Source organism: Hippopotamus amphibius, chromosome 4 (genome assembly GCF_030028045.1).
Source record: "Hippopotamus amphibius kiboko isolate mHipAmp2 chromosome 4, mHipAmp2.hap2, whole genome shotgun sequence".
NCBI classification, from domain to species: Eukaryota; Metazoa; Chordata; class Mammalia; order Artiodactyla; family Hippopotamidae; genus Hippopotamus; species Hippopotamus amphibius.
The window spans coordinates 155831765-155858706 of NC_080189.1; the positions used below are offsets into that span (position 1 = coordinate 155831765).

Consider the following 26942-nt stretch of genomic DNA (forward strand, 5'->3'; position numbering starts at 1 on the left):
GTGTATGTTCTTTGATGTTTTACCAGTGACTTTTCACCTCTTTATCACTAAATAGGTAATATCAGTGGTTTACCACTTTAATAAATAGGATAAAGCTCTTTCTTCAGACGAGTGGCAGAGATTAATTTGAACTGAGAAGTTGGCCTGAATTCCCAGATGGAGGACTTGAGGAGTAATGGGTGTGGGTATAATGCTAAGCAGAGTTTTGGGACCAGGTTTTGCAGCGTGTAATGTAACTCTGGTTTTTTTTGTCTGTGCTGCATGGCGTGTGGGGTCTTAGTTCCCTGACCAGTTATTGAATTTGTGCCCCCTGCAGTAGAAGCATGGAGTCTTAACCGCTGGACTGCCAGGGAAGTCCCTGTAACTCACTTCCTATATACAGTTAGCCCTTGAACAGCATAGGTTTGATCTGCTCGGGTCCACTTACATACAGACTTTTTTCAGTAAATACACGTTGGGCTGTATTACATGATCCATGGTTGGTTCGATCAGTTGATGTAGAATCTCAGATACAGAGGGCTGTCTGTAAATTATAGTCGAATTTTCAGCAACATGGAGATTGGCTATTCAGAGGTCAACTTCCCTCTAAGGAAAGTTTGAGTGTAATATAAAGTTCAGTCATACCTTTCTCAGAAAGCTGAACTTACAGTTGTGTTGCCTAATCAAGTCTTCTAGTAGATGATGGCAGCTAGATATAAGAGGAAACAATTTGAACAGATATGTAAATGTGGGTAAAATATGTAAGATTGATAGGTGGTAGGTCTTTTCACAGGTTTTTTTGAACAAATTTGCGTTTTTAAGAGGTTGTTAGTGTCCCAAGTTGTTGGTGTTCTGGTGTTGGGAGTACTGGTAGTTTTATACGTTTGCCAGACTGATGCCCTAAAATTTACTTGTCTTGGTTTCAATTGTATGTGGTCACATTAAATGATATGAAAATTACAAGGAACTAGGCATGGTCAGCTGTTTGCAAGTATTCTGATTTGTTGATCTTTCACCTAATTTTTTTTGCCTATGAGCTGGATGGAAAATGTCTAAATTTCATTGGGGAAAGTTTGAAATGTAAGGATTATAGTTACTTTGAATTAGCGACCACTGATTTTGGCAATAGTGTACTGTATCCTGAATTCTGAGGGACCACAATGTGAAAACATACCTAATGAGCTGATGGGATAGAGGATTAGGCTAGTGAAACTATTCTGTTGGTACTTGTACTTCCTTCCCAGCTTTTCTTTTTTAGAGTTTTCCTTCTTTTCTGGAATTGTGTTCCCCAGAATGTCCTTTCATTTCATTATGACTAAGGTTTTGAGTTTGTCTTATCCAGTTTTTGCATTTTATTGTGTCTGCTTTTGCATACTTGGTGTCATGTTCTCAGGAGCTTTAAATTCCAGTGATGTCAAAAGGGAAGGAATGGTATCTGATTTTTTTAAGGTTAGAAAGGACTTCCGATGTCTACTAATCCTCTAGTACGCAGAGCATTTATTTTCCTTTTGGGTCAGAAAATTTGAAACAGAATTTGGGTATTTGATTTTAGGGTAAAAACCAATTTATTGACTAGTCCAGAAATTGCTTTTTTATGTGTATCAGTCACTGTTCTAGAGATGCAAGGGCAAAAGGGCAATTTTGGTTCCTGCCTTCATAGGACTGTCATTGAAGAAGTCTTTTATTTTTTAAACAAGTACCACGTTCTAAGCTGTGGATAGGTGAGGTTTTTTGGGGTAGACTCCCACTTTGTCCTCCACACAAGGCTTGATGATTGATAGTTTGTGGTGGAAATGCTGGAGAAAGACTCAGACACCTCATCTTTCTACTGTCTGTATAGTTTGCTATGTTGGCTTTCTGAATTGCTTTCTGACCAGAATCCAGGTCACTGGGGAAGGCTAGGCTGTGCAAGGGGGGGGCACTCCTCCCCTTTGTGGGTGCCATTTCCCAGAGCTGTTGGAATGGTTTCTTCGATCATGTCAGCTTTGTAGATCATTTTTGTTTTATCTGTAAAGTTGAAAAGGGTCATGGGTTAGGAAGAACAAAAGAGTAGTTAAAAAGCTTGTTCTATCTGGGAGATAAAAGAATACCAACTTAACCTTAGGATGTCCTATGTTTTTTTTCCTCATCTCTTTACCACCTCTTCTCCCATGACTTACTCAAACTGAGGAAAGATTTGTCTTCCTCTCAGCATCCCTAATGATAATACTAGTAACAAAAGGTCTAATAAAGAGCACTGTTTCTTCATCACTCCATCTCTAACTTCTTAGTACACGCAGTACAGTTGGGGAGTTGAGTTTATGTAAGCAAAGGTTGACTATTGCATTCCGGGGGCTGGTGGTGGCAGGGAGGAAAGTGCATTAAGTGGGAAGTCTTCCAGGTGATGTTTCCATACCCTTGTCATTGTATCGGGTCTGCCCCTTTTTCTGCCTGCATGGTGGTGGGGTGAGGAGCTATGATTAGGGTCCACCTTTCTTGTTCTCCCATCTCTTTAGAAGGGTACAAGGGTCAGAAGCACAAAAACTTGTGACAGATTCTTTAACTTTGAGCACTGCTGCTTGGGCCCAGACAGTACAAGAGCTCCAATGAAATGAGTTATTTGTACTTAGTTTTGAGAGCCAGAGACTCAGAATATGGCCTCTTGAGGGTATTTCAGGTCTTTCTGGGACTACAGCTGCAAACCTGGGAATCTTTTTTTATGAGAGTGGAGTCTTCAGTGGGTAACAAATATCTTGAGTTGCTCTCAGAGAACTTTCAGACCAGGTTCTTTTCCACAACTCCACCGTAGTTTTGAACCAAAACTTAGTAATAATGGTTCTGAAGTATGGTCACTAATTTATTGATTTCGTTTTGGCTGCTTGATAGTATTACATCTTTTAAGTGAATTGTTAAGTATTCATTTGTTGCTATAAAATTTTCACCAGGGTAAGTTGTATCTTTTTCCTAGGTGTAAGTCAGTTTCCAGGGTCTAGAAGAGGTCTCTAAGGCATCCTCAAGTTTGTGGGAAATGAGTCAGTTGAAGGATTCGAGTGGTTAAGATGAATATACTAATGTTTAGAGTTACAGAATATACTGAAATATGTTACCAAATGAGATTGAGTTTTTTGGTTTGAAAAAAGGTACTGGGGGTTTTGATGTTCACTTTGAGGACGGCACTCTGGGCTTTCTTGAGGTTTGACGTATCTTGAAGAGAATGAAATACTCGCAGCATCTTAGAAAAGAGGTGTTATTGGCTAGGAAGTTATTAGTCCAGTGGTAATTATATTAAATCATATTAAATCTAGACTATTTTGATAGTTGTTATTTATTTAATAAGGTTATAGTTTAGTTTTCTTTACTGTATAACCAGAGTAGGAATCCACATTTTTTGATTCTGGACTATTGGGCTGCACTGCTTTCATGTTTTCCCTCATGTAGGCATGCCAGTGGTGCTGGAGCTCAGACCTGGTTCCATGGCTTGAGAATCTACTCTTAGCATAGAAACTTCCTAACTTCTTGTGAATAGGGCTTTTCACACACCATCTCACAACTATGTAATGTCCAAGACAGTTATGTCCTGTTTTTTCATCCTGAGTCCTACATAGTTAAAGCAGCCAAAAATCGCCTCTGTTCTGTGAGGCAAACTCCACAGCTGATTCTCCCAGCAAAATGAAGTGTAGTTACTATAGGTAGTTTTGGCTCTTTGAAATCTCTTCCTACTTCTTGGTATTTCCTGGTCCCTAGTGACTTTATGGGTTACAGCCCCATCCAAAAGGTCTTTGCCAGAGACGGTTGCTGGCAGAATCATGTCCAAAATGGGAGTAGAACTCAAAAGGGAAAGATTCAGTACTTACCCTTGGAAGGCTTGATTTTCTCGTAGCACCGAAAGATGGCAATGAGAAGAATCCCTTCTCCAAGCTGAAAAATCATATAGAGGAGAGGAAAGAAGAAAAGTGGTCCGATGACTTCAGGGGGGAACGTCACGTTGAGAATGGTGGAGCAGAGTTGAATATTTTGGCATCCAGTTTCCATGCTGACAGTGCGTCTGCACCTGTGCAAGTTGGAAAAACAACCCCATATCTCGTAAGAGAAGGGATGTGAGGGTGTGACTTTACTTGCTTATCTCTTTTCTCCCAAATGCTTTAAGAGAAACTGACAGTCCAACACAGGAAGATTGAAATGAACCACGTGTGTGGAGTGTACAGGGTTTTGAGAAAAGTCAAGTTGACACATTTCTCACCAATCCAGCTATGTGGAAGGTGGTGATTAGTAGATTCATGTTGGAGAGTTTTTAATGAGGGAATTTTTGAGTAACTTGGAAATCTACAATTTGTCACTTGTGGAATTATCAAAATGAATTTTGGAGAAATGTCTGGCTAGAGAGAGAAGGAAGGTGTGAGCCACTATCACTCATTGACATATGTTGGGCTTACATATAGGACGATTAGAATTTCAGTGTAAAGTAGAAGATTGTCTAAATTCTGGGAACTTTGTCCTGTTGTCCAGTTTCTGGCTTGGACATGTTTAACTCCAAAACTGCAATGATTAAATAAAAGCTTGGTTCCATCATCTGTCTTTGGAACACATTCTTGGTTTTGCTTTCCATTTTATGGGTTAAAGAATGGAATGTTAACATGTAGTAACATTTTCATTGAATTGCAGTTAGTGTATTAAAATGGTTCTTTGCTGAAAAATCCCGAACACAGTCTCAGCACATTTATTATGGAGGAGACGACTGTGATGGCCCTTGATGCTGTGGCCATTTATTATGACCTGTATCATTCTGTCTTCGTGAAAATTGATGAGTGGTAATTGGCAGCCTTTTGACTACTATATCCCATATCCCTTTTGACCACTATATCACCATGTGTTGCATCCTACAGTAATTTGTTCTTGATTAAATTAGCCTGTTTTTTAAAATGGATAATTACTTTTAAATTGTATTTTAAAAACAATTGTTTGGGGGGGTTGTGGTGGGGGTTAGAGAGCTACTGTTTAGACTCCCGCATAAACATTTGTCTGCCATGGCTTGAAAGTAGGAAATCTTGAAATGTGGTACTATGTATAGACAAGGGTGCCTGATGTTCCCAAACCATGCATCCAAGCTGGCTGTTCCTCTAAAATAGTAGTGTTTGTGGATTGGATTAGGCTATAGCAGACGTCCACAACTACAGCTCTAAGTGCCACTTAGCAGAGTTGCCACCTCAAGGTGTTGTGTCAAGACTAAAACCTAGACAGAAAAGGAGGAAAAGTGGGAAAGGAATTATCAACGCTTGTCACGAAGACATGGAGCTACTCCACTGCCATTTGCTACCAGGGAGTTGGGCAGAAGGTGGAACCTAGGCTCTGGAGAGAGCACTCTGCCATGAACTGTTGCGTTTTGGATGATTAGATGCCTTTGGTCTTTGGATTTTGTTTCTGGAATCTACATTATTCAGTACCTTCCCTCTACATTATTCAGTACCTTCCCTCCCCAATATTTCTCAGTCCAAAGTTCCTTGTTCAGTTGATGCATTTGAGTATATTGCTTGAAAAATGCCTTCCCTAGATTGTGGTTCTTACTTTTTTCCTGAGAGACGAGGACAAGCATGAGACCCGTGGGACAGTGGGACCTAAAATAATACCTACCGTCCGTTGAGGCGGAAAAGAGCAGAGAGAACGTAGCCTAGCACGAAGCCGATGAAAGGCATCAGGGAGGAGGTGGCCAGCAAGTGTGGTGTCATGACAAACAAGATGCTCTTGCCCACATTGAGGGCAGACAGCACCACGACAGCCACACTGCACAAAAGCAGGAGGATCATCCCTCCCTGCAAATAAAGACAAGAAGAAAAGGCAATTAGAAGAGTGGTGGAGATGTACAACAGAGAGAGCTGGGGAAGCACTGGTGGGTATTGGAGGTGGAAAACATTTTAATCAACATATTTGAAGTGGAGGGAATATGAAAGACCTTTATCTTTCTTTCATCTTTTTGGATTTCTTATCTGTAGCTAGGAAACTTCCTGGAGGTCATAGATCTGATTAACACATGTTACTGAAGACTCAGCCAAGCACACCTGATTGACATCTCTGTATGGCAGGTTTTCAGTGAAGTGCTGTAGCTCTGAAGGATGAGACTGTTCAGTTCTCCGGCAAAGTGGATGTTGTAAATGAAAGTTCTCTTTCAATGTCTCTGAAGTCCATATACACATCCCTACTATACTGCCATCACTCTGGATATTTGGGGGCTCAGTAGAAGTTATTCTTGTCGTACTTGTCTTAAATACCTCCATTATGGGTAGGGACTTAATCCCTTTTAGGGTGAATTTAACTTCTGGAAATTGCCAGAAGTCATTTGAAGCAAAGCTAGTTAAAGCAGGTAATGAAGTCAGGTAATGTGGTTTTAGATCCTAAATGATGTATGACTGAAGGGATGAGCCTACTTCCTTGAGGGACCTGCCAGTTGGATGATAAGGAAGTTCCCAAAAGGAGTTGCTGTGAAAGCAGCTGTCATAGGGAACAATGGTATATTTTTACTTGTTATATTTTAAAATGTATTATTTTATAGTTGGAGCTTACCATTTAAAAATTTCAATAGGCAGATTTATGAAACTAGAATGTTAAGCTTTTTCATCTTGTAACAAGAATGCAGGGTTTCAGAGTGTGCTTACATGTCTATTTCCTAGTACCATTTTTAAAAATTGTAAAATACATACAACACAAAAGTCATTTTAACCATTTTTGAGTGTATAATTCAATGGCATTAATTACATTCACAGTGTTGTCCTAGTGACATTTTAGCATTTATTTATATTGCTCTAATTTCAGTTGTACAGCTCTGCATTTCTGTGTTTTTAAGCTACTTCGCAACTGATAACGATTATACGAAGCATCACCTGTACTGGTGGTAGTCCTGTCCCAGGACAGGAAGTAATCTCACCAGTAACAATATGCTTCAAGTTTTATTGAAAGGCTGTTAACTAATGAGCTGCTTAGTTTGCCCTTGCATTTTTAGTTAATTTCTCCTTTTGGATTTCTGCCTTTTGGGTTTGTCCTTTACCTAATGTCCAGTTTTTGCCCCCATCAAAAGAGTATAATGGATAATGTAGGGTGTACTGGGCTATAGGGATTGTCCATGAATCCAGAAGCCTTCTTTTTCTGTGTGTGGGTATCACTCTCATCCCCTCACTCTTGTTCTCCCACTCTTGGGGCCTTTAGAGTGGTTGTAAGCATAGACACTGATGTGACCCAGGTGTGAAAGCTGTACGCAAGACATGTAAACTGGTGAGTCACTTGACCTCTCTTAAGTGAGCTTGACAGCACAGGAGAAGCACTGACTAAATTGTAGCTCCTATTACTACCCATAGTGAAAGGAGAGGAATTTAACGTCCCAGGGTTTCTTGTCACTCTTGGTCCTGCCATTTGTGGAAATCTTACATCCATGACCTCTTGCTGAGAAAAGAAGCCATAGGTGGTTGCTTCTTCAAAGGTCACCATGTTTTCTACCACCTGCACTGCCTTGCCATCGCTGATTAAAGTTGTGATGAGTGTCCATTCACGGGTAGCCAACTCAGCTTGCCAGTGATCCAGTAGGATAACCTGGCCCAACTCTTCCCCCATAGGTGACCTAGGCAGCTTGGTGAATGACCCAACTAATGAGATCCTTCCTCTCATTTAGGGAGTTTGCAGAGTTACAGAGAGGGAAGCGAGAGCAGAGGCAAGTGTTAAAATTTTGACACAGAGGCCTGAGAGCAGCAGAAACCACAAGCTGGCAGAAGTTATGAGACATGAGAGATTCAGGTCAGTTCGTCAGTAGCAGCAGGTATGGGAAAGCATAAGTAGAGTGGTTGAGTCAGTGTCAGGGTGGAATCCTTATTAAAGAGTGGTGGGTGGCTTATGGTAAGAGTGGCTCCTGGACCATGTCATGTTCAGGTTCACTAACTTTCTAACCAACATGTAGGCTTGAATAAACTCTTGCATGGGTAAGTTAAAGTATCACTTGAATTGCCTTTCCAAATCAGGCATCCCTGAAATTGTACCTTGGCATGTCTAAATGTGACCTTTCTCTAGGGGATGCAATTGATTGAGCAGAGTTTGAGCAGATAACCTTCTGCCAGAGCCAGTTATCAGAAGTTGGATAATTTTGATTTGAAAGTCTCTAGGAGTGTTAGGTGTACAAAGAGACTGGGACAACTATTTGCTCATTTTCCAGCTTGTAACTACATTATGAAATGGGGAGATTAAGGATAAGCATAGTCCTCAAAGAAACGTAAAAGCAAGTAGACGTCAGCCTCTGCATCTTGAACACTTGCTTTTCTCTGCATCCTCACAGGAGTGATTTCTGTTTGGGAGTAATTAATAAACGGAGCTGTTGTGCTTCTGTCTAACCTTGGAGGTTTGGCCAGCAGCACAGTGGGTCCCAAGATAACCTGCATTTTATGTGATTCTTTGTTACTGGCCCCTGTCTTTCCAGCCCAAGTATATCTCAGCCCTTTTAATGTTCTCTGGGGTCATTTTGACTCCATTTTTTATAATGTTAATGTCTGCTGTACAGCAAAGTGACTCAGTTATATATATTTAATATTCTCTTCTATTATGGTTTATCACAGGATATTGAATATAGTTGCTTGTGCTGTACAGTAGGACCTTGTTGTGCATCCATTCTGTATATAATAGTTTGTATTTGCTAATCCCAGACTCGCACTCCATCCCTTCCCTTCCCTTCCCTCCTCCCCATTGGCAACCACAAGTCTGTTTTCTATGTCTGTGAGTCTGTTTCTGTTTTGTAGATAAGTTCATTTGTGTCATATTTTAGATTCCACATATAAGTGATATTGTATATTTGTCTTTCTCAGAGAAACACTTTTGAGATAAAGAGACATGTTCTTGTATCAGTTGCACTTGGGATTCTAGTCTTTGGTTTCATCTGTGAAGTGGAGGAGAGCAGAGTTGCTTTAAGTGATATCAGGGGGTCACTTCACATTTTTATGTTCTGTGATTTTTTTTTCTTTATTCCTATATCCCACAAACTATCTTGAGTAAATAAAATAGACACAAGTTTGTTTTGTTTTTGTTTTTGTTTTTCTGCTAATGTGTGGGAGAGATAAGACTTGCCCTTTATTCCTTTGTTTATTCTCAGGCATTAGCTGTGAGTGCTGAGAATTCGGTATTGAGACACAGCCTTAGGGTCTTGCTTCTTGCAGGTGGGTGGGGAATAAAAATGGAGTGGGTATTTATAATAGAGTATGATACATGCTACCAAGGTGTTGGGTGATATGGGGGCAAATAGGACAAACATCCTGCCCAGGCTTGTGGGTTAAGGAAAACTTCCTAGAGGAGGTGCTAATTGTGTTGAGACTTGAAGGGTGAGTAGGAGTGAGTCCAATGAAAGGTGGTGAGTGAGGTGGGATTTGGAGAGGGAAGTCTTCCAGGCAGAGGGAAGAGCATGTGCAAAGAAAAGAGCTGACACTGGAGAGGTTGGTTGAGACCAAATCAAGAAAGGGCTGAGGAGCCACATGACTCATGGGGGAGTTTAAGGAACCAATGAAGACCTTTAAGCAGTGGAGTGACATGATAGTTTGTTCTTGCCAGACTCAGGTTAAAACTGGGTCAGGAAGCCAGGTTAGAAGGCCTTCTGAGTTGTCTAGTGAGAGGAGAATTGCCCTGAATGAAGACAGTGGAGACAGGGATGGAGAGACATGGATTTAAGCAAAAGAAAGCAGAATTGATGATCACTGATGAGTGTGAGTGGGGAGGGAGAGGACGTGGGGAGTGACTTCATGGTTTCTGGCTCAGGCAGTTGGGCACATGGAATGCTGTTCATTGAGATAATCACACAGAGAGAAGAGGGGAAGAGCAGGCTTAAGGAGGTGGTTTAAATTTAAGTCTGAGTTTTAAATGCCTGAGGCATATTCAGGTAGAAAGATTTAGCAGATAATGAATGGATTCTGGAGTCAGGAGAGAGTTGAGAGCTGAAGATACTGAAGGACTGGATCAAGGTGCCGGAGTAGAAGAACGTGCACTCTTTCCTGCGAGAGCACCAGAATCACAACTAACTGCTGAACAATCGTTGATGGGAAGACATTGGAACTCAGCAAAAAAGACACCCAACATCCAGAGACAAAGAAGGTGCAATGAGATGGTAGGAGGGGCACAATCATGATAAAATCAAATCCCATAACCGCTGGGCAAGTGACTCAGAAACTGGAGAACAGTTATACCACAGAAGTACACTCACTGGAGTGAGGGTTCTGAGCCCCATGTCAGGCTTCCCAACCTGGGGGTCTGGCAACAGGAGGAGGAATCCCCAGAGAATCAGACTTTGAAGGCCAGTGGGATTTGATTGCAGGACTGGGGGAAACAGAGACTCCACTGTTGGAGGGCACACAAAAAGTAGTGTGTGCACCAAGACTTAGGGGGAAGGAGCAGTGACCCCATAGGAGACTGAACCAGACGTACCTGCAGAGGCAGGGCATTGGCTGTGGCTCACTGTGGGGATGGGGATGCTGGCAGCAGGGGTTCTAGGAAGTGCTCATTGGCGTGATGCTCCCAGAGTCTGCCATTAGTCCCACCAAAAAGCCTCTAAGCTCCAGTGCTGGGTTGCCTCAGCCCAAACAACCAACAGAGTGGGAACTCAGCCCCACCCATCAGTAGACAAACAGATTAAAGTTTTACTGAGCTCTGCCCCCTACCAGTCCCTCCCATCAGGAAGCATGCACAAGCCTCTTAGATAGCCTCATCCACCAGAGAGCAGACAGCAGTAGCAAGAAGAACTATAATCCTGCAGCCTATGGAATGAAAACCACAGTCACAGAAAGACACAAAATAAAAAGGCAGAGGACTTTGTACCAGATGAAGGAACAAGATAAAACCCCAGAAAAACGACTAAATGAAGTGGAAATAGGCAACCTTCCAGAAAAGGATTCAGAATAATGATAGTGAAGATGATCCAGGACCTTGGGAAAAGAATGGAAAAGATGCAAGAAATGTTTAACAAACACCTAGAAGAATTAAAGGACAGAGATGAACAATACAATAACTGAAGTGAAAAATACACTAGAAGGAATTAATAGCAGAATAACTGAGGCAGAAGAACGGATAAGTGACCTGGAAGACAGAATGGTGGAAATCATTGCTACAGAACAGAATAAAGAAAAAAGAATGAAAAGAAATGACAGCCTAAGAGACCTCTGGGACAACATTAAACTCACTAACATTTGCCTTATAGGGGTCCCAGAAGGAGAAGAGAGAGAGAAAGGACCCAAGAAAATATTTGAAGATACTATAGTCAAAAACTTAGCTAACATGGGAAAGGAAATAGCCACCCAAGTTTAGGAAGCACAGAGAGTTCCAGGCAGGATAAACCCAAGGAGAAACATGCCAAGACACATAGTAATCAAATTGACAAAAATTAAAGACAAAGAAAAGTTATTAAAAGCAACAAGGGAAAGATGACAAAATAACATACACAGGAACTTCCATAAGGTTAACAGCTGATTTCTCAGCACAAACTCTGAAGGCCAGAAGGAAGTGGCATGATATATTTAAAGAGATGAAAGGGAATAGTCTACAACCAAGAGTACTCTACCCAGCAAGGATCTCATTCAGATTTGACAGAGAAATCAAAAGCTTTATAGACAGGCAAAAGCTAAGCGAATTCAGCACCACTAAACCAGCCCTACAACAAATGCTAAAGGAAGGTCTCTAAGTGGGAAACACAAGAGAAGTAAAGGATCTACAAAAACAAACCCAAAACAATTAAGATAATGGTAGTAGGAACATACATATAGTTACCTTGAATGTAAATGCTCCAACCAAACACAGAGTGGCTGAATGGATACAAAAACAGGACCCATATATATGCTGTCTACAAGAGACCCATTTCAAACCTAGGGACACATGGAAACTGAAAGTGAGGGGATGGAAAAAGATAGTCCATGCAAGCAGAAATCAAAAGAAAGCTGGAGTAGCAGTACTCATATCAGAGAAAATAAACTTTAAAATAAAGAATGTCACAAGAGACAGGAAAAGACACTACATAATGACCAAGGGATCAATCCAAGAAGAAGATATAACAATTATAAATATATATGCACCCAATATAGGAGCACCTCAACATGTAAGGCAAATGCTAACACCTATAAAAGAGGAATTGGACAGTAACACAATAATAGTGGGGGACTTTAACACCTCACTTACACCAATGGACAGATCATCCCGACAGAAGTTTAATAAGGAAGCAGAAGATTTAAATGACACAATAGACCAGATTGATTTAACTGATATTTATAGGACATTCCATCTGAGAACAGCAGATTACACTTTCTTCTCAAGTGCACATGGAACATTCTTCAGGATAGATCACATCTTGGGTCACAAATCAAGCCTTGGTAAAATTTAAGAAAATTGAAATTGTATCAAGCATCTTTTCCAACCCCAATGCTATGAGATTAGAAATCAAATACAGGAAAAAAAAACTGCAAAAAACACAAACACATGGAAGCTAAACAATATGCTACTAAATAACCAAGAGATCACTGAAGAAATCAAAGAGGAAATTAAAAAATACCTAGAGACAAATGACAATGAAAACACAACGATCCAAAACCTGTGGGATGCATCAAAAGCAGTTCTAAAAGGAAAGTTTATAGCAACATAATCCTATCTCAAAAAATGAGAAAAATCCCCAATAAACAATCTAACCTTACACCTAAAGAAACTAGAGAAAGAAGAACAAACAAAACGCAAAGTTAGTAGAAGGAAAAAAACCATAAAGATCAGAGCAGAAATAAATGAAATAGAAACAAAGAAAACAATAGCAAAGATCAATAAAACTAAAAGCTGGTTCTTTGAGAAGATAAACAAAATTGATAAACTTTTAGCCAGACTCATCAAGAAAAAGAGAGAGGACTCAAATCACTAAAATTAGAAATGAAACAGAAGTTACAACAGACTCCCCAGAAATAAAAAGCACCATAAGAGACTACTACAAGCAACTATATGCCAATAAAATGGACAACCTGGAAGAAATGGACAAAGTTTTAGAAAGGTATAACCTTCCAAGACTGAATCAGGAGGAAATAGAAAATATGAACAGACCAAGCACAAGTAATGAAATTGAAACTGTGATTGAACATCTTCCAACAAACAGGACCAGATGGCTTCACAGGTGAATTCTATTAAACATTTAGAGAAGCGCTAACACCACCCCCTTCTCAAATTCTTCCCAACAATTGAAGAGGTAGAAACACTCCCAAACTCATTCAACAAGACCATCATCACCCTGATACCAAAACCAGACAAAGATACTACAAAAAAAGGGCTGAAGATACTGTTCTGGTAGTCATTAGCTTGTAGCTGGCTGTTGAGATGGACCAGATCTCATGGTGGGGAGGTCCTGGGCTTAGAGAAGAAAAGCAAGAAAAGCAGAGAGCTTGGGCTGCATGCAGAAGTAGCTTTTACCAGAGGAACTCAAAAGGGAGTCCAAAAAGTATTGCCAGATAGATGGTAGGAAAGCTGGTGCCCTCTCACTGAAGCTGAGGAAGAAAGATTTCTGAGAAGGAGGCAGTGGTCAGCCATACCAAAAGCTGCTAAAAGAAGGGCTGAGACATGTATGTTGGATTTGGTGAAGAAAGTGGAGCAGGTGGTCATCAAGATGCTGAGTGGTTGGGAGACCAAGGAGTAAAGACTGATTGTGGAGGCCTGGTTACTGGAGAACAGCCCCTGGGGGCAGTGTGGCAGGAGTGGAAGGTCGATGGGGGCAACAGGTGTCTCCCAGGAGCATGGCTAGGAAGGGGAGGAAAGAGGTGTTGGCTGGAACAGGAAGGAGAGTTCAATGACTCTACTTATAAAAAAAAAAAGGCGTGAACTGGTATCAATGCTGATTGTGAAGAACTAATATGGAGACATTTCTAGAAATGAGAGCGATGGGGAGGAGCCTAGGGGTAGAGGACATGATCAACAAAAGGAGATCTCTGAGAAGCAAGAGTGGAGAGAATGGAAGATGCTATCCAGAGCAGAGTGGGGTGGTCAGCCATTTGGCAGGAGGAGGAATGACTTCACATCTTACAGCAGGTTGGGAGGAAACTGTGGCCATGGTGTTAGGACTACACCAGGACAAGGGCAAAAACTACCCTTGACAATGGTAGTATGAAAATTGAAAGACCCTGGAAACCCAACCAAACCTCTTTGTTCCAGGCCCAAATCTGCTGCCAAGGCTTGGGTTTCCAAGTAGTATGTCCTGTAGACTGGCCCAAAGACATAGATCCAGAGGCAGGGATAAAAACAGGCCCTCAGGAGGCAGAGTTTTTCCTGAGGACCAGGGTGGAGCCTTGGATCCCAAGCATGAGCCGTGAGCCAGAGGAGAGACTGAGCTCCAAGGTCACAAAAGTTGGCAGAGGAACACTAAGAGTCTGATTTTTCCAAGGGCAAGGCAGAGGCATGATGCCCTCCCAGCACTCCCCCACACCCTCTGGGGCCAACTCACTCCACTTTTCTCCTATCTCACTCCTGAAATGCTACGAGTGTGCCTATCACCTCTTCCCCTGGTCTCTTCCTCTCCAGCGTCTCATCCAGTCAGCCATGTTTGCCCTTGGTCTCCCCCTGCATTCCTCTATTCAGGCATCTCCCTAGGCTTACCCAAATCTGACCCTTTCTTCATGGTCTGGCTCAGGCCTGCTCCCTCCTTTCATCCTCCAGGGAAGCCTTCCTTGACCACCTGGCCCTCATTAACCTTACCTCCTTGCATTCTGCCAATGCCTGATTGTACACTGTGTTGGATCTTGTTTCTCATGTGCTGTTGACTTTCTGCAAATAAACTCAGGACAGTGAATCCTCAGAGAGTGTAGCATAAAACTTAGCATCTAGTAGGTACATGATGAAAGTTTAATTTTATTATTAAAACAATGATTATACCTTATAGTTGTGTGTGGTGTCTTACTTTTTCCCCCCTAACTCTTCAAAAATATTCTCATGTATATTACAATCCCATGAAGCAGGTTTTACCAATAGCAGACTCTTTTTTTGTTGTTGTTGTTAAACAAGGAAGGAAATGGACAAAGAAAAAGCCCAAATGACTTTGCCTCAAGCCATTCACAGAGATGATGGTGGTGTTATCGCTCCCTGCCCAGGCCCCCAGGTTCTTACCTTGGTGACATAGCGTACGTATTGTGGCCGTTTGGATTTGAGGATGATGCCTATGGTGCAAGGAATGAGAATCAGGATCAGTGATATCACGATGCCACCATAGGGCACCTTGTCCTTCAGGGTCCCATCATAGATTCCCCTGGAGTAAAGGTACAGGAGGAGGGGCATCATGCCCAGGGCAAAGAAGGTGGAGCAGGTGGTCATCACGATGCTGGGTGGGAGACAGGAAGAGTACAGAGAGAGAGAGCTCATTAATACAGGCATACCTCACTTTATTGCACTTTGCAGTTGTCATGTTTTGTTTTGTTTTGCTTTGTTTTAACAAAGTGAAGGTTTGTGGCAACCCTGCATCAAGCAATTCTATCAGTGCTATTTTTCCGCATTTGCTCACTTCGTGTCTCTCACATTTTGGTAAGCCTCACAATATTTCATGCTTTTTCATTATATTTGTTATGGTGATTTTTGATGTTACTATTGTAATTGTTTTGGGGGCACTGCCAATCATGCCCATGTAAGACTGTGAACTTGATATCAATGTGTGTTCTGACTGCTCCATTGACCGGCTTTCCCCCTTCTCTCTCCTTGGGCCTCCCTGTTCCCTGAGACACAACAATATTGAAATTAGGCCAGTTACTAACCCTACAACAGTCTCTAAGTGTTCAAGTGAAAGGAAGAGTCACATGTCTCTCATGTTTTTAAATCAAAAGCTAGATATGATTACACTTAGTGAGGAAGGCCTGTGGAAAGTCCAGACAGGCTGAAAACTAGGCCTCTTTCCCCAAACAGTTAGCCAAGTTGTAAATGCAAAGGAAAAATTCTCGAAGGAAATTAAAAGTGCTACCCCAGTGAACACATGAATGGTAAGAAAGCAAAACAGCCTTATTGCTGATACAGAGAAAGTTTTAGTGATCTGGAGAGAAGATCAAACAAGCCACAACATTCCCTTAAGCCAAAGCCTAGTCCCGAGCAAGGCCCTAACTCTCTTCAGTTCTAGGAAGCCTGAGAGAGGAGAGGAAGCTGCGGAAGAAAAGTTTGAAGCTAGCTGAGGTTGGGTCATGAGGTTTAAGGAAAAAACTGTTTCCATAACATAAAAGTTCAAGGTGAAGCAGCAAGCTTGGATGTAGAAGCTGCAAGTTATCCAGAAGACCCAGCTAAGATCATTAATTAAGGTGGATACACTAAAAACCAGATTTTCAGTGTAGATGAGACAGCATTCTATTTGAAGAAGATGCCTCCTACGACTTTCATAACTAGAGAGGAGAAGTCAATGCCTGGCTTCAAAGCTTCAAAGGACAGGCTGATTTTCTCATTAGGGGTTAATGCAGCTGGTGACTTTTTAAGTTGAAGCCAGTGCTCATTTACCATTCCAAAAATTCTAGGGCCCTTAAGATTTATGGTAAATCTATTCTGCCTGTGCTCTATAGGAAAAGCAAAGCCTAGGTAAGAGCTCATCTGTTTACAATATGGTTTAGTGACTACTTTAAGTTCACTGTTGAGACCTACTGCTCAGAAAAAAAGATTCCTTTCAAAATGTTACTGCTTATTGACAATGCAGCTGGCCACTCAAGAGGTCTGATGGAGATGTACAAAGAGATTCATGTTGTTTCGTGCCTACTAATACAACATCCACTCTGCAGCCCATGGATCAAGGAGTAATTTTGACTTTCAAGTCATTATTTAAGAAATACATTTTGTAAGGCTATAGTGCCATAGCTATTCCTCTGATGGATCTGGGCAAAGTTAATTGAAAACCTTCTGGAAAGGATTCACTATTCTAGATGCCATTAAGAACATTCATGATTCATGGAAAGAGGTCAAAATATCAACATTAACAGGAGTTTAAAATAAGTTGGTTCCAACCCTCATGGATGACTTTGAGCAGTTCAAGACTTCAGTGGAGGAAGTAACTGCAGATGTGGTAAAAATAGCAAGAGAACTAGAAGTGGAGCCTGAGGGTGTGACTGAATTGCTGCAATCTCATGATAAAACTTCAATGGATGGGAAGTTGCTTCTTATGAGCAAAGAACGTGGTTTCTTGAGGTGGAATCTACTCCTAGTGAAGATGCTGCAAAGATTGTTGAAATGACAAAGGATTTAGAAGATTACGTAAACTTAGTTGATAAAGTGGTGGCAGGATTTAAAAGGATTAACTTCAATTTTGAAAGAAGTCCTACTGTGGGTAAAATGCTATCAAATAGCAAAATCATTTGGGAAAGGAAGAGTCAATCAATGTGGCAAACTTCATTGTCTTATTTTAAGAAATGGCCACAGCTACCCCAGTCTTCAGAAACCACTACCCTAATCAGTCAGCAGCCGTCAACACTGAGGCAAAACCCTCTACTGACAAAAACATTACAACTTGCTGAAGGTTCACGTGATGGTTAGCATTTTTTAGCAATAAAGTATTTTTAAATTAAGGTATGTAATTTTTTTAGACACAATGCTATTGTACACTTAATAGACCACAATATAGTTTAAACATAACTTTTATATGCACTGGGAAACCAAAAAATCCATGTGACAATTGTGATATTCTGCCTTATTGCAGTGGTGTGGAATTGAACCTGCAGTATCTCCAAGGTATGCCTGTACAGAATATTACATGCAGTACCTGATAAGTGCCAGGCACCATGCTAAGAACCTTACATACATTGCTTTATTTCCTTTTCACAGTAGCCCTAGGAGGTAACATACTATTTCCTTTTTGCTGATGAGGAAGCTGCGGACTTGAAGAGTTGCAACTTGCCCAGGATCACACTGGTAAGAAGGCTGAGGCAGGATTTGAACCGAGGCCTGTCCAACTGCTTTGTGTGCTTCATTATGGAAGGAGCCATTCTGATCTCCTCTGTAATGTAACTCTTTTTGCTTTCTATACTTGCCATATGCACAGCTCATTTTGAAGAAAGCTGTGCGATCCCATCACCCTGACTATAGGCCACTGGATCATAGAATAACACCTGACCTACAGTTGCTAAGTGTCTGCCTTAGAGCCTAGGGGATGGCTGAACATAGTGATTCTGTCTAACTAAGATAACAAGAATTAAGTGCATCAAGAACATTTTCTCACTTGGGGAGTTTGAATGTATACACAGTGAGAGAGCACTTGGTCTTTGACAGTGGGTGGCACGAGACGGATGGTCAGGCAAAAACCAAAACACATGCAAAGAAAAAGCAGTAAACAGAGACCATGTTTAGGAAGACTGTAAAAAATAGCAGCAACGCAGTAAAAACAGAATAATTGAAGGACCACAATGGTGGAGTATTAGAGAAGGCAGCAATAGTTACCCATTGTTGAGTGACAAGATAATCTAGTCATGAGACCTGTTTTGTATCTTGAATAATATTCTAGTCCCCAACATTGATATTCTCATGTTCTTTACTTTCTGGTTTATCCTTGACATTAAGATAAATTGAGTGTGAGTCTCAGATCCTGAATAATAGTATTTATATCCTCCCAGCTCTAATTTGTATCCTAACTGTCCTATGACCATCTCCATTTGGAATCTCATACATGTTAATCCCAGGACCCTGTGTAGGAAGAGGCCATCTAGAAACACCAACTGAGAGAAGAAGCTGCTAGGGAACATTCTTGGATATGTAGACATTCACCTTACAATATATGCTCTGGCTTCCATTCTAGTGGGAAGGTTGGGGGTGAGGGCTTGACAAGACCCCAGGAAAACCACACTAAGTGTGTGTCCCTCCTCCCCATAGCCCCATTCACTATCTGCACTTCTTCCTTGTTTCCATAGAGATCAAATATGGCTTGAATGAACATCAGCTACATCCTAGTCCAAAGGGTCCGGAGTATAGCCATCAAGAACACAATAGGCAGAGGTATCACAAGGAATAAGAAGCTGCCAGAGGTGAGGAGAGACTCTCAAAGGATATTGTGGACTGAATAAGGGGAAAACCCCCTCTCTATGAACACCTAAAACAAGCACATACTTGAGCTTGTAAGAAACTGAGGGAGGTTTCCAGGGACTAGAAACAAATAATGCCAAGTAGTTAGTGGGTGAGCTTGTGCAGAAGCTGCAGTATGTGGAGGGGTAGGTGGGGGGGTGTTAGTCTTGGTAATCTGGGGCTTAGGTTTTAATGCTCAAGGGAGAGACCAGAATTGAGACTTTAGGCCTATGAAAAAAGAGAGGTAAAACTGAGAAATCAATTAATAAAAAGGGCTATTGGAAATATAGAACATCTCATTCTCTCATGGGTCGAATATGAAATCATAATGGAAAAAAGAAAATATTTGAAATAGAATAATATAATATTTTTAAATGTGGGGAGATGACCTTGGATTAGGCAATGATTTCTTAGATATGACACCTAAAGCACAGGCAACCAAAGGAAAAACAGATAACTTTGACTTCATCAAAATTAAAAAAACTTTGTGCTTCAAAGGACATTATCAAAAAGTCTCCCACATAATGGGAGAAAATATTTGCAAATCATGTAAGGGTCTAGTATCCAGAATATATAAAGAACTCTTATAATTCAACAATTAAAAAGCCCCAAATAACTCAATTTAAAAATGGGCAAAGGACTTGAATAGGCATTTCTCCAAAGAAGATACACAATTGGCCAGTAAGCACATGAAAAGATGCTCAACATCATTAGTCATAAAAGAAATACAAATTAAAACTGGTAATGAGATGGTAAAGTGGTAATTAGATACCACTTCACACCCACAAGTATAGCTACAACACAAATGATGGGTAAGTCTTGGTGAGAATGTGGAGAAACTGGAATCCTCATATGTTATTGATGGGCATGTAAAATGGTATAGCTGCTCTGGAAAAGTTTGACAGCTCTAAAAAAAGTTAAACATAGAGTTATCATATGTCCCAGTGATTCTAGTTCTAGGTATGTACCCATGAGGATTGAAAGCATATGTTTACACATATACTTGTATACAAATGTTCATAGCAACATTATTTATAACAGCTAAAAAGTGGAAAACAAAATATCAATGGATAAGCAAAATATGGTGTATCCATGTAATTGAATATTCTTCAACCATAAAAAGCAATGAAGTACTGCTATATACTATCACATAGGTGAACTTTGAAAACATTATGAAAGTGAAAGAATCAGAAACATAAAAGGCTAGGTAGTATATGATTCCGTTTACATGAAATCCATAGAGACAGAAAGTAGATTAGTGGTTGCCGGGGGCTGGAGTGAGAGAGGAATGGGAGTGACTGCTAATGGGTATAGGGTTTCTTTTGGGGATGATTAAAATGTTCTGGAAGTAGATAGTGGTGATAGTTGTGTAATCTTGTGAATATACTATAAACCACTGACTTATACACTTTAAAAGGGTGAATTTTATGGTGTATGAATTATATCTCAAAAAATAATTTAAAAAATCTAGGGCACAGCTAAATTAATTCTTAGAGGAAAATTTATAGCCTGAAATGTTTATATTGGAAAAGAAGAAAACATTAAAAATTAATGAGCTAAGCATTTTACTCAAGAATTGGAAAGAAAAACAAAGTAAACACAATGAAAGTAGGAGAAAGAAAATATTAAAGACGAGAGAATAAACTTTAAAAATTATATCTGTTGAGAGAATCAATTACACCCAGAGCAGGTTCTTTGCAAAGTCCAATAAATGGATTCCTCTGGCAAAACTAACCAAGAAAAAGAGAAGGCAAATGATATTATCATGAATGCAAAAGGAAACATAATTTCAGATACAATAAAGAGTTTAGAGAGTTGTAGAAGAAATCAAGGATAGTCTTATACTTTTTCTATTCAGATTGAATGGACAATTTCCTGGGAAATATAATCTACAAAAACTAACTTGGAATGAAGCTGAAAACCTGAATCAACTTAGAATCACTGAAACCTATCATCCAAACCCTACACAGTTGTATATGGTTTTATAGTAGAGTTCTACTAAACATTCAAAGTACAGATAGTCTCAGTATTATATAGAGAGAATAAAAAAGGGGGAAACAAGCCCTGAATTATTATACATGAATAGTATAATTTTAGAAACAAAGCTAAAAAAATCACATTATAAGAGAAAGGAAAATTAGGGGCCGTTCTCATTTATGAACACAGAAGCAAAAGTCATAAATAAAATTTTACCAAATGAATCTAGCCATGCCTTTACAAAATAATACAATAAACAAAATGGGTTTATCCCAGCGACATAAAAATGGTTTAGCATTAGACAATCTACTGATATATACCACATGTATCATCGGATTAAAGAAAAAATGGTATAGATGCAGAAAAGTGTCATTCAACAAAATTCAGTGTTCATGCATGATAAAAATTAGCACACTAGCAACAGAATGGAAATTAACCTGAAAAGGGTTATCTATCAAAAATTTACAGGAAATAGTAAAGCTAATGGTGAAAAATTAGAGGAATAAAGCAAGGATACCTGTTCTCATCATATCACCTATTGTAAGTTATACTATACAGGTCTTTGCTAGCACAGCAAAACAGAAAATAGAAAAAAACATATGGATGGGAAAGGAAGAAACTCAACTTGCGTTATATGCCAGTGTTAGGACTGTCCACAGGGGAAATCCAAGTGAATTTCCATTATAACCAGTAAATAAGGGAATCCATGAAATTCTGAATACATTAGCAATAAATTGAGTTCTGATATACTGTGAAAAATAACTAGCTAATGAATTTTTTTAAAAACTTTATAATATTTACAAAAACTATAAAATATTTAGAAATAAATCTAAAAAAGATATGCAAGATCTTTATGGAAGAAATGATAAAACTTCATAGGTATAAAATAATGACTAAAATAAAATCTATACCAGTTTCATGGATGGAAAGATTCAGTATTATAAAGCTGGCCTCTAAATTTATCTACAAATTTAATGCAAATTTAACAGAAATGCCAGAAATATTTTTTGTAGACTTGAGAGTTAATGCCAAAATTTAGGTGAAAGAGTAAAGCGTCAAGAATAGCTAACGTAATTTTCAAGAACATCAAGGTATGGCAACTCCTTTCAGATATCAAGATTTATTATAAGGTTGTAATTAAGAAAATGTGATATTGGTGCAAGGATAGCCACATAGAACAATACAAGAGAAGAGGGAGCTCAGACACAAACCCATGCTTATTTGTGAATTTGATTAACAAGAAAGATGACATTACAAATTGCTGGAGAAAAATTCACTCTGATCCTGGGAATTTTCTCTATTCATATGGAAAAGATAAAGTTAGATCACAGCATACATAATAATAAATTGTAGGATGATTGAAGACCTCCATGTGAAAAGCAAAACTTTAATACTTTTCAAACATAGGTGAATATCTTTATGACCTTGAAGGCAGTAAAGGATTTCTTAAAGAAACCCCTGAAATAAACTGTCAAGGAAAAATATTGGTATAGTTGGTTAAATTAAAATAAGCACTCTGTTTTATAAGATATCATTATCAAAATGTAAGGATAAGCCCAAAACTGTGAGTAGACTGTTGCAACATGTAAAAACAACAAATAGCTATAAATTAATAATAAGAAAACACCATAGTCCCATAGAAAAATAGGCAAAGGGCATTATTTTCAGAAGAGCACACCCAAATAGCCAACAACGTTTGAAAAGGTGTTAAATCTCCCAGGAAATTAAATGGATAAATGCAAGCAAACTATACTGCAGTTCAAGTGCATGAAGTAGCTCTTTTATTTATACACCTATTATCTCAAAAAAGCAAGTTGTCAACTGATATGGGCAGTATGATATTGTTTATATAAAATTTAGAAACATGCAAATGTGACAGTGTATTTTGTTGGTGGATATATACACATGTAGTAATAGTATAAAAGGGTCTGTGGAAGTGCTGAAAGTCAAATCCTGGAAAGTGCTCCCTTCGGGGTGGGTAGAGGGGAATAAGATTGGGAAGGACAGAGAGGGGCTGCAGTGCTAGCTATTGATTTCTTAGGAGAAAAGTCACACACAACTTGTGTGCTTGTTTTGATGTCCTTGAACAGAGGAGTCATGCTTACTTTGGCTTGGTGTGTCAGGAGCTTTGGAATTTGCTCTGGGACTTGGTGAGCCTTGTGCACTGAGGTGCATGGGAGCCATGCTTCCAGACCTCTGCAATACCTCCTCCACGTGTGCAAGTGCTGGGTACGGGTCCTAACTTTCTGGTATCTGTGACGGTCTTGATTCTGTTACCCTGAAGGACAGGAGTGGGAGACAGCTTCCTGACTCTAGCTCTGAGAGTGGATCCTGTTCCGTAGTGACACTGTGGACCTGGCTGATCTCAGGGGTCCAGGGACCAGGGGGAAAGGAGCACTTTTGGTTTTTTCTTTATCCTTCCTGCTTAAGCACTTGGAGCACTGCATACAGCCTGCTTTGGAGCATCAGTACATCCTATTTGAGGGACAGGTTTTATGCTCCTGTCAACAGAGGCACTGGAGGCAGAAGCTGAGGGAGTTGTGAGGGGGACCTGTCAGTCTCTGTGGTGAAGTGGGAAACTTCTGTGGTGAAGTGGGAAACTTCTGGGAACCCAAGTAGCTTCTGTCTCCTCCTGCTTAGTCTTCCTCTGTCATGGTGGGGAGAGCTGTGGGAATCCTTGGGTTGACGGGTGGTAGAGGTGGTCATCCAAGGGGCCTAGTTCCCTCTGGCACCCTCTCCTCTGTCCCTGACAAGGGCACTGTCTCTTGCCTGTGGGTCATGCAGAGCAAGGGGCACCGTCTCATGCCTCTTTTGGAGCATGTCCTGCAGCATCCTTGAGGAAGGAGCTGCTGTGCCTGGCTGCCTTGAGAGTTCCACCTGGCGGCCCAGCCTCCTGGAATGGGCCCACCTGCCCCCCGTGCCCCCTGCCACAGCGGCTCCCCCAGCCTCACTACAGCTGTGAGGCAGAACGACTGGGAAGGGAGAGCCCGGGACTGGCTCCAGACACAACTTGCCCACAAATTTTCGGGGAAGCCTCTGGCAAGTCTCCGGACTTCAGCTTCCTCACGTGTAAAGTGGAATGGGTGTCTCAACGGGCCTTTCTCCTCTAGATGGGAAATTGTGTGATGTGGTACACAGGTCTCACCGGTAGCCTCTGCGTAACATCTGGGCCTCTGACATGTACTGTTTGGCTTGCACAGTGTCTTAAAATTTTTGAACGAGTTGCAAATAATTAAAAATCTGGAGATTTCATATAAAAAAGGGGAGACTCCATCTTCTCCTGCAAAGCAGGAAGCTATGCCAGCAGTGAATCCCCGCTCCCACAACAGAGAGCAAGCCTGTGCAGGGGGCCCATGCCTCTGAGGCTGGCAGTCACCCTCCAGCCACTCAGTTCGTTTATGGACACACCTGACCCTGAAGATAGTTGAGTAAAAGCACAGGCTTTGTAGCCCCTAGACCTTGGACAAATGTATTAACCTCTCTAAGGCTCAGTTTCCTAATCTCTAGAATGGGGCTTTTTACAGCGCCTCCTCACGGGAAGCTGTATGAGGATCTCACATAAAGTGCTTGGCCGAGTGCCTGGCTGTCTTTTATGATCAGCACCATCATCATTATTATAACACATGTAACAAGCTGTCCCAGATGAAGAACTCAATTTGGGATTCGAGGTCTGGCAGCGTGTGAGGGTGGAGGATGAGCTTCGCGCTCCTCCAGTGGGGTCGGAGGCCTGGTGTAACGCGCACGGGTGGTTGTGGGAAGGGGCTTTATGGTGGAAGGTGGCCATCCTGGCAGAGCATTATCTCTTGAGGGGTCTAGGTGGAAGTGACAGTTCCCAGGTGCCCAGACCAGGAGGCTGAGCAGGAGCGCGTGAGTCCCTGGAGGCTCCGCCGGTGGAGACCTAGAGCCTCAGAAACACAGGTGTTACAGGAAAGACCTCATCAGCACCTGCTCGGCTCAAGAGGCTGGGACATCTGGTCACTCACACTTAGAGACTCTCTCATTGTGCCTTAGGCTGTCCTACCCAACTCTGCTGATTCTACAGAGCCACGAAGCCCTGAGTACCGCTTTTCTGACCTGCAACCCTTCTACATCAGAATTAAGATACAGTCAAGGTTCTTCTGTCCGGAACACAGAGGTTGCAATGGGCCTTGTCCACAGGCTAGATCAAGACCAGGGGCTTGTTTTGCAGCAGAGAGGACTTGGATTAGATAGAGGGAAGAATTTCCTCACAGTGAGGTGGTTGAGCATTGGATATGTTCCCACGGGAGACTGTATAAGCCACGCTCTCTCTCCATCAATCACCTCAGGGAGGGCTGAAGCATATGGCTGGAGAGTCCAGAGCTTCTCAGATGGCAGGTCTGGGCAACCCCCAGTGATCACTATCATCTTTTCATTTAAAAATCAGCCCTAGCATCACTTGGCATCACCAGAAGGGGGCTTCCTTTCTTGGCTGGTTTCCTTAGTAAAGTCCAGCCAGGGGCAGCGTACTGATAGGCACAAGCAGATGGACTGTCTGAATTTACTGCCCTGCTGGGCTTGGAATAGCACCTCCACTGAGGATTGAACCAGAAGGGGCTGTTTGAGACGGACACTTAGATAAAAGCAAGAGCTTTTATGCTGGTAAGTTTTCTTCAGCCAGCAGGGGCTGCTGCTGCAGCTGGAGCAGTTCTGACATGGCCCCACCCTGGGAGGCATTCCAGACTAGAGTTCCCCCTGTTTGGAAGGACGGGCGTTCAACCAGCCCCTGCGGGAGTGGGCCCTCAGTGATTTCTGTGGTAATGCTGTGTGGGGGGATGGGGGTGGGGATGCTGCTGTTTCCCTCCTGGCACTTTGGTTGAGGTGAGTCCCATCATGACTTGGGACCCCGACCTGGTGCTGGGAAACTCTAGGATCTACCTGGCTGTGTCTTTGCATTGAAGAGTTCCTGCATCTGATGGGCAGGTGGGGGAAGTTCATAGAAGAGAGCCCATGTGCCCAGACACCTGGGGGACATCTTTGGAAATTCCTTTCTTCTCTGTAGGAATTGGAGGCATTCTCTGATTCCAAGCCACCTTGATCTCCCTGGAGATCTTTGGAACTAATCTGCACTCCTTTTCATACCTCTGGCCTCAAAGCAGACAACTTTCCCACACTGGCAGACAGGTGAAAGTTCTCCAGAGGTCCCTTTGGTTTAAATCAGTATAGTACTCCTTCAAGACAATCCTTGTGGCCCATCTGAGGCAACTCTGGGAGTAGGGGGCTCTCCAGGGTGCCGCTGGACCAGCGGGGCCCTTTTGGCTTGGCAATCAAACTGAGATGTACCCCGGCTCCTGCCCCCAGCCCAGCATAAGCTGTTGACAATAAATGCCTGCCACCCCCTGCCCTAGCACCCACCCAGCCCCTACTCACTCACCCTCCCGGCTTTAGCCCCTCTCTTTGCCTTGATCGTGATCTCCCATGTAGCCGCTGCCCCCAGGTTGCTCCCTCCTCACCCCAGTCCTACCTGAGGTTCATGTCCCCCTTCATGGCCAGAGTGAAGATGTTGGAGAGGTTCCCCCCTGGCGAGCAGCCGCAGATCAGGATGGCCAGTGCCTCGACGTTGTTCAGCTGGAAGACCTTGCCCAGTGCAAAGGCAGTGAGGGGCATGATGCCGTACTGCGCCACCAGGGCTATGGCCAGCCCCTTAGGCTTCCAAAAGTGCGCCTTGATCTTGCTGAACTCCATGGTGCAGCCCAGTGAGAGCATGACGGTTAACAATATGACCACCAGAATGACGCTCAGCGCCCAGTCAGTGGGCCGCTTGCCGAAGTTGTGCGGGAGGGAGAAGTTGAATGGGGCAGACTCGTTGAGGGCCATCATCCTCCTGGATGGCAGCGGTGAAAGAAAGGCTGAAGACCCAGCTCGCCTGTTGACTCCCTGCCCGGCCCAATCCTTGCTGGGTGCCTTCTTCAATCACCTCCCAGGGCAGGGAGCTTCAGGACAAAATGTAGATCTGAGCAAACAGA

General features: G+C 41.8%; 1 protein-coding gene across 1 annotated transcript; it reads right to left on the reverse strand.

Moving 5' to 3' along the window:
- Nucleotides 1-1864: 1864 nt before the first annotated feature.
- Nucleotides 1865-26942, reverse strand: SLC10A1 (solute carrier family 10 member 1). The gene is made up of 5 exons (XM_057733471.1): nucleotides 26441-26942; nucleotides 15079-15289; nucleotides 5587-5765; nucleotides 3813-4009; nucleotides 1865-1986 (listed from the first exon to the last, which is right to left on the reverse strand). Exons 1-5 carry the CDS (start codon nucleotides 26794-26796, stop codon nucleotides 1865-1867), a joined length of 1065 nt encoding a protein of 354 aa, XP_057589454.1. The 5' UTR covers nucleotides 26797-26942.

Bases quoted from the DNA above. Each gene is read 5' to 3' on its own strand.
- SLC10A1 (XM_057733471.1), bottom strand. From the start codon at position 26,796: ATGATGGCCCTCAACGAGTCTGCCCCATTCAACTTCTCCCTCCCGCAC. The intron at 5,766-15,078 runs GTAAGAACCTGG...CTTTATTTGCAG, and splicing joins ACGTACGCTATGTCACCAAG to GGAGGGATGATCCTCCTGCT. The intron at 1,987-3,812 runs GTAAGTACTGAA...TCAACTTTACAG, and splicing joins GAAAATCAAGCCTTCCAAGG to ATAAAACAAAAATGATCTAC.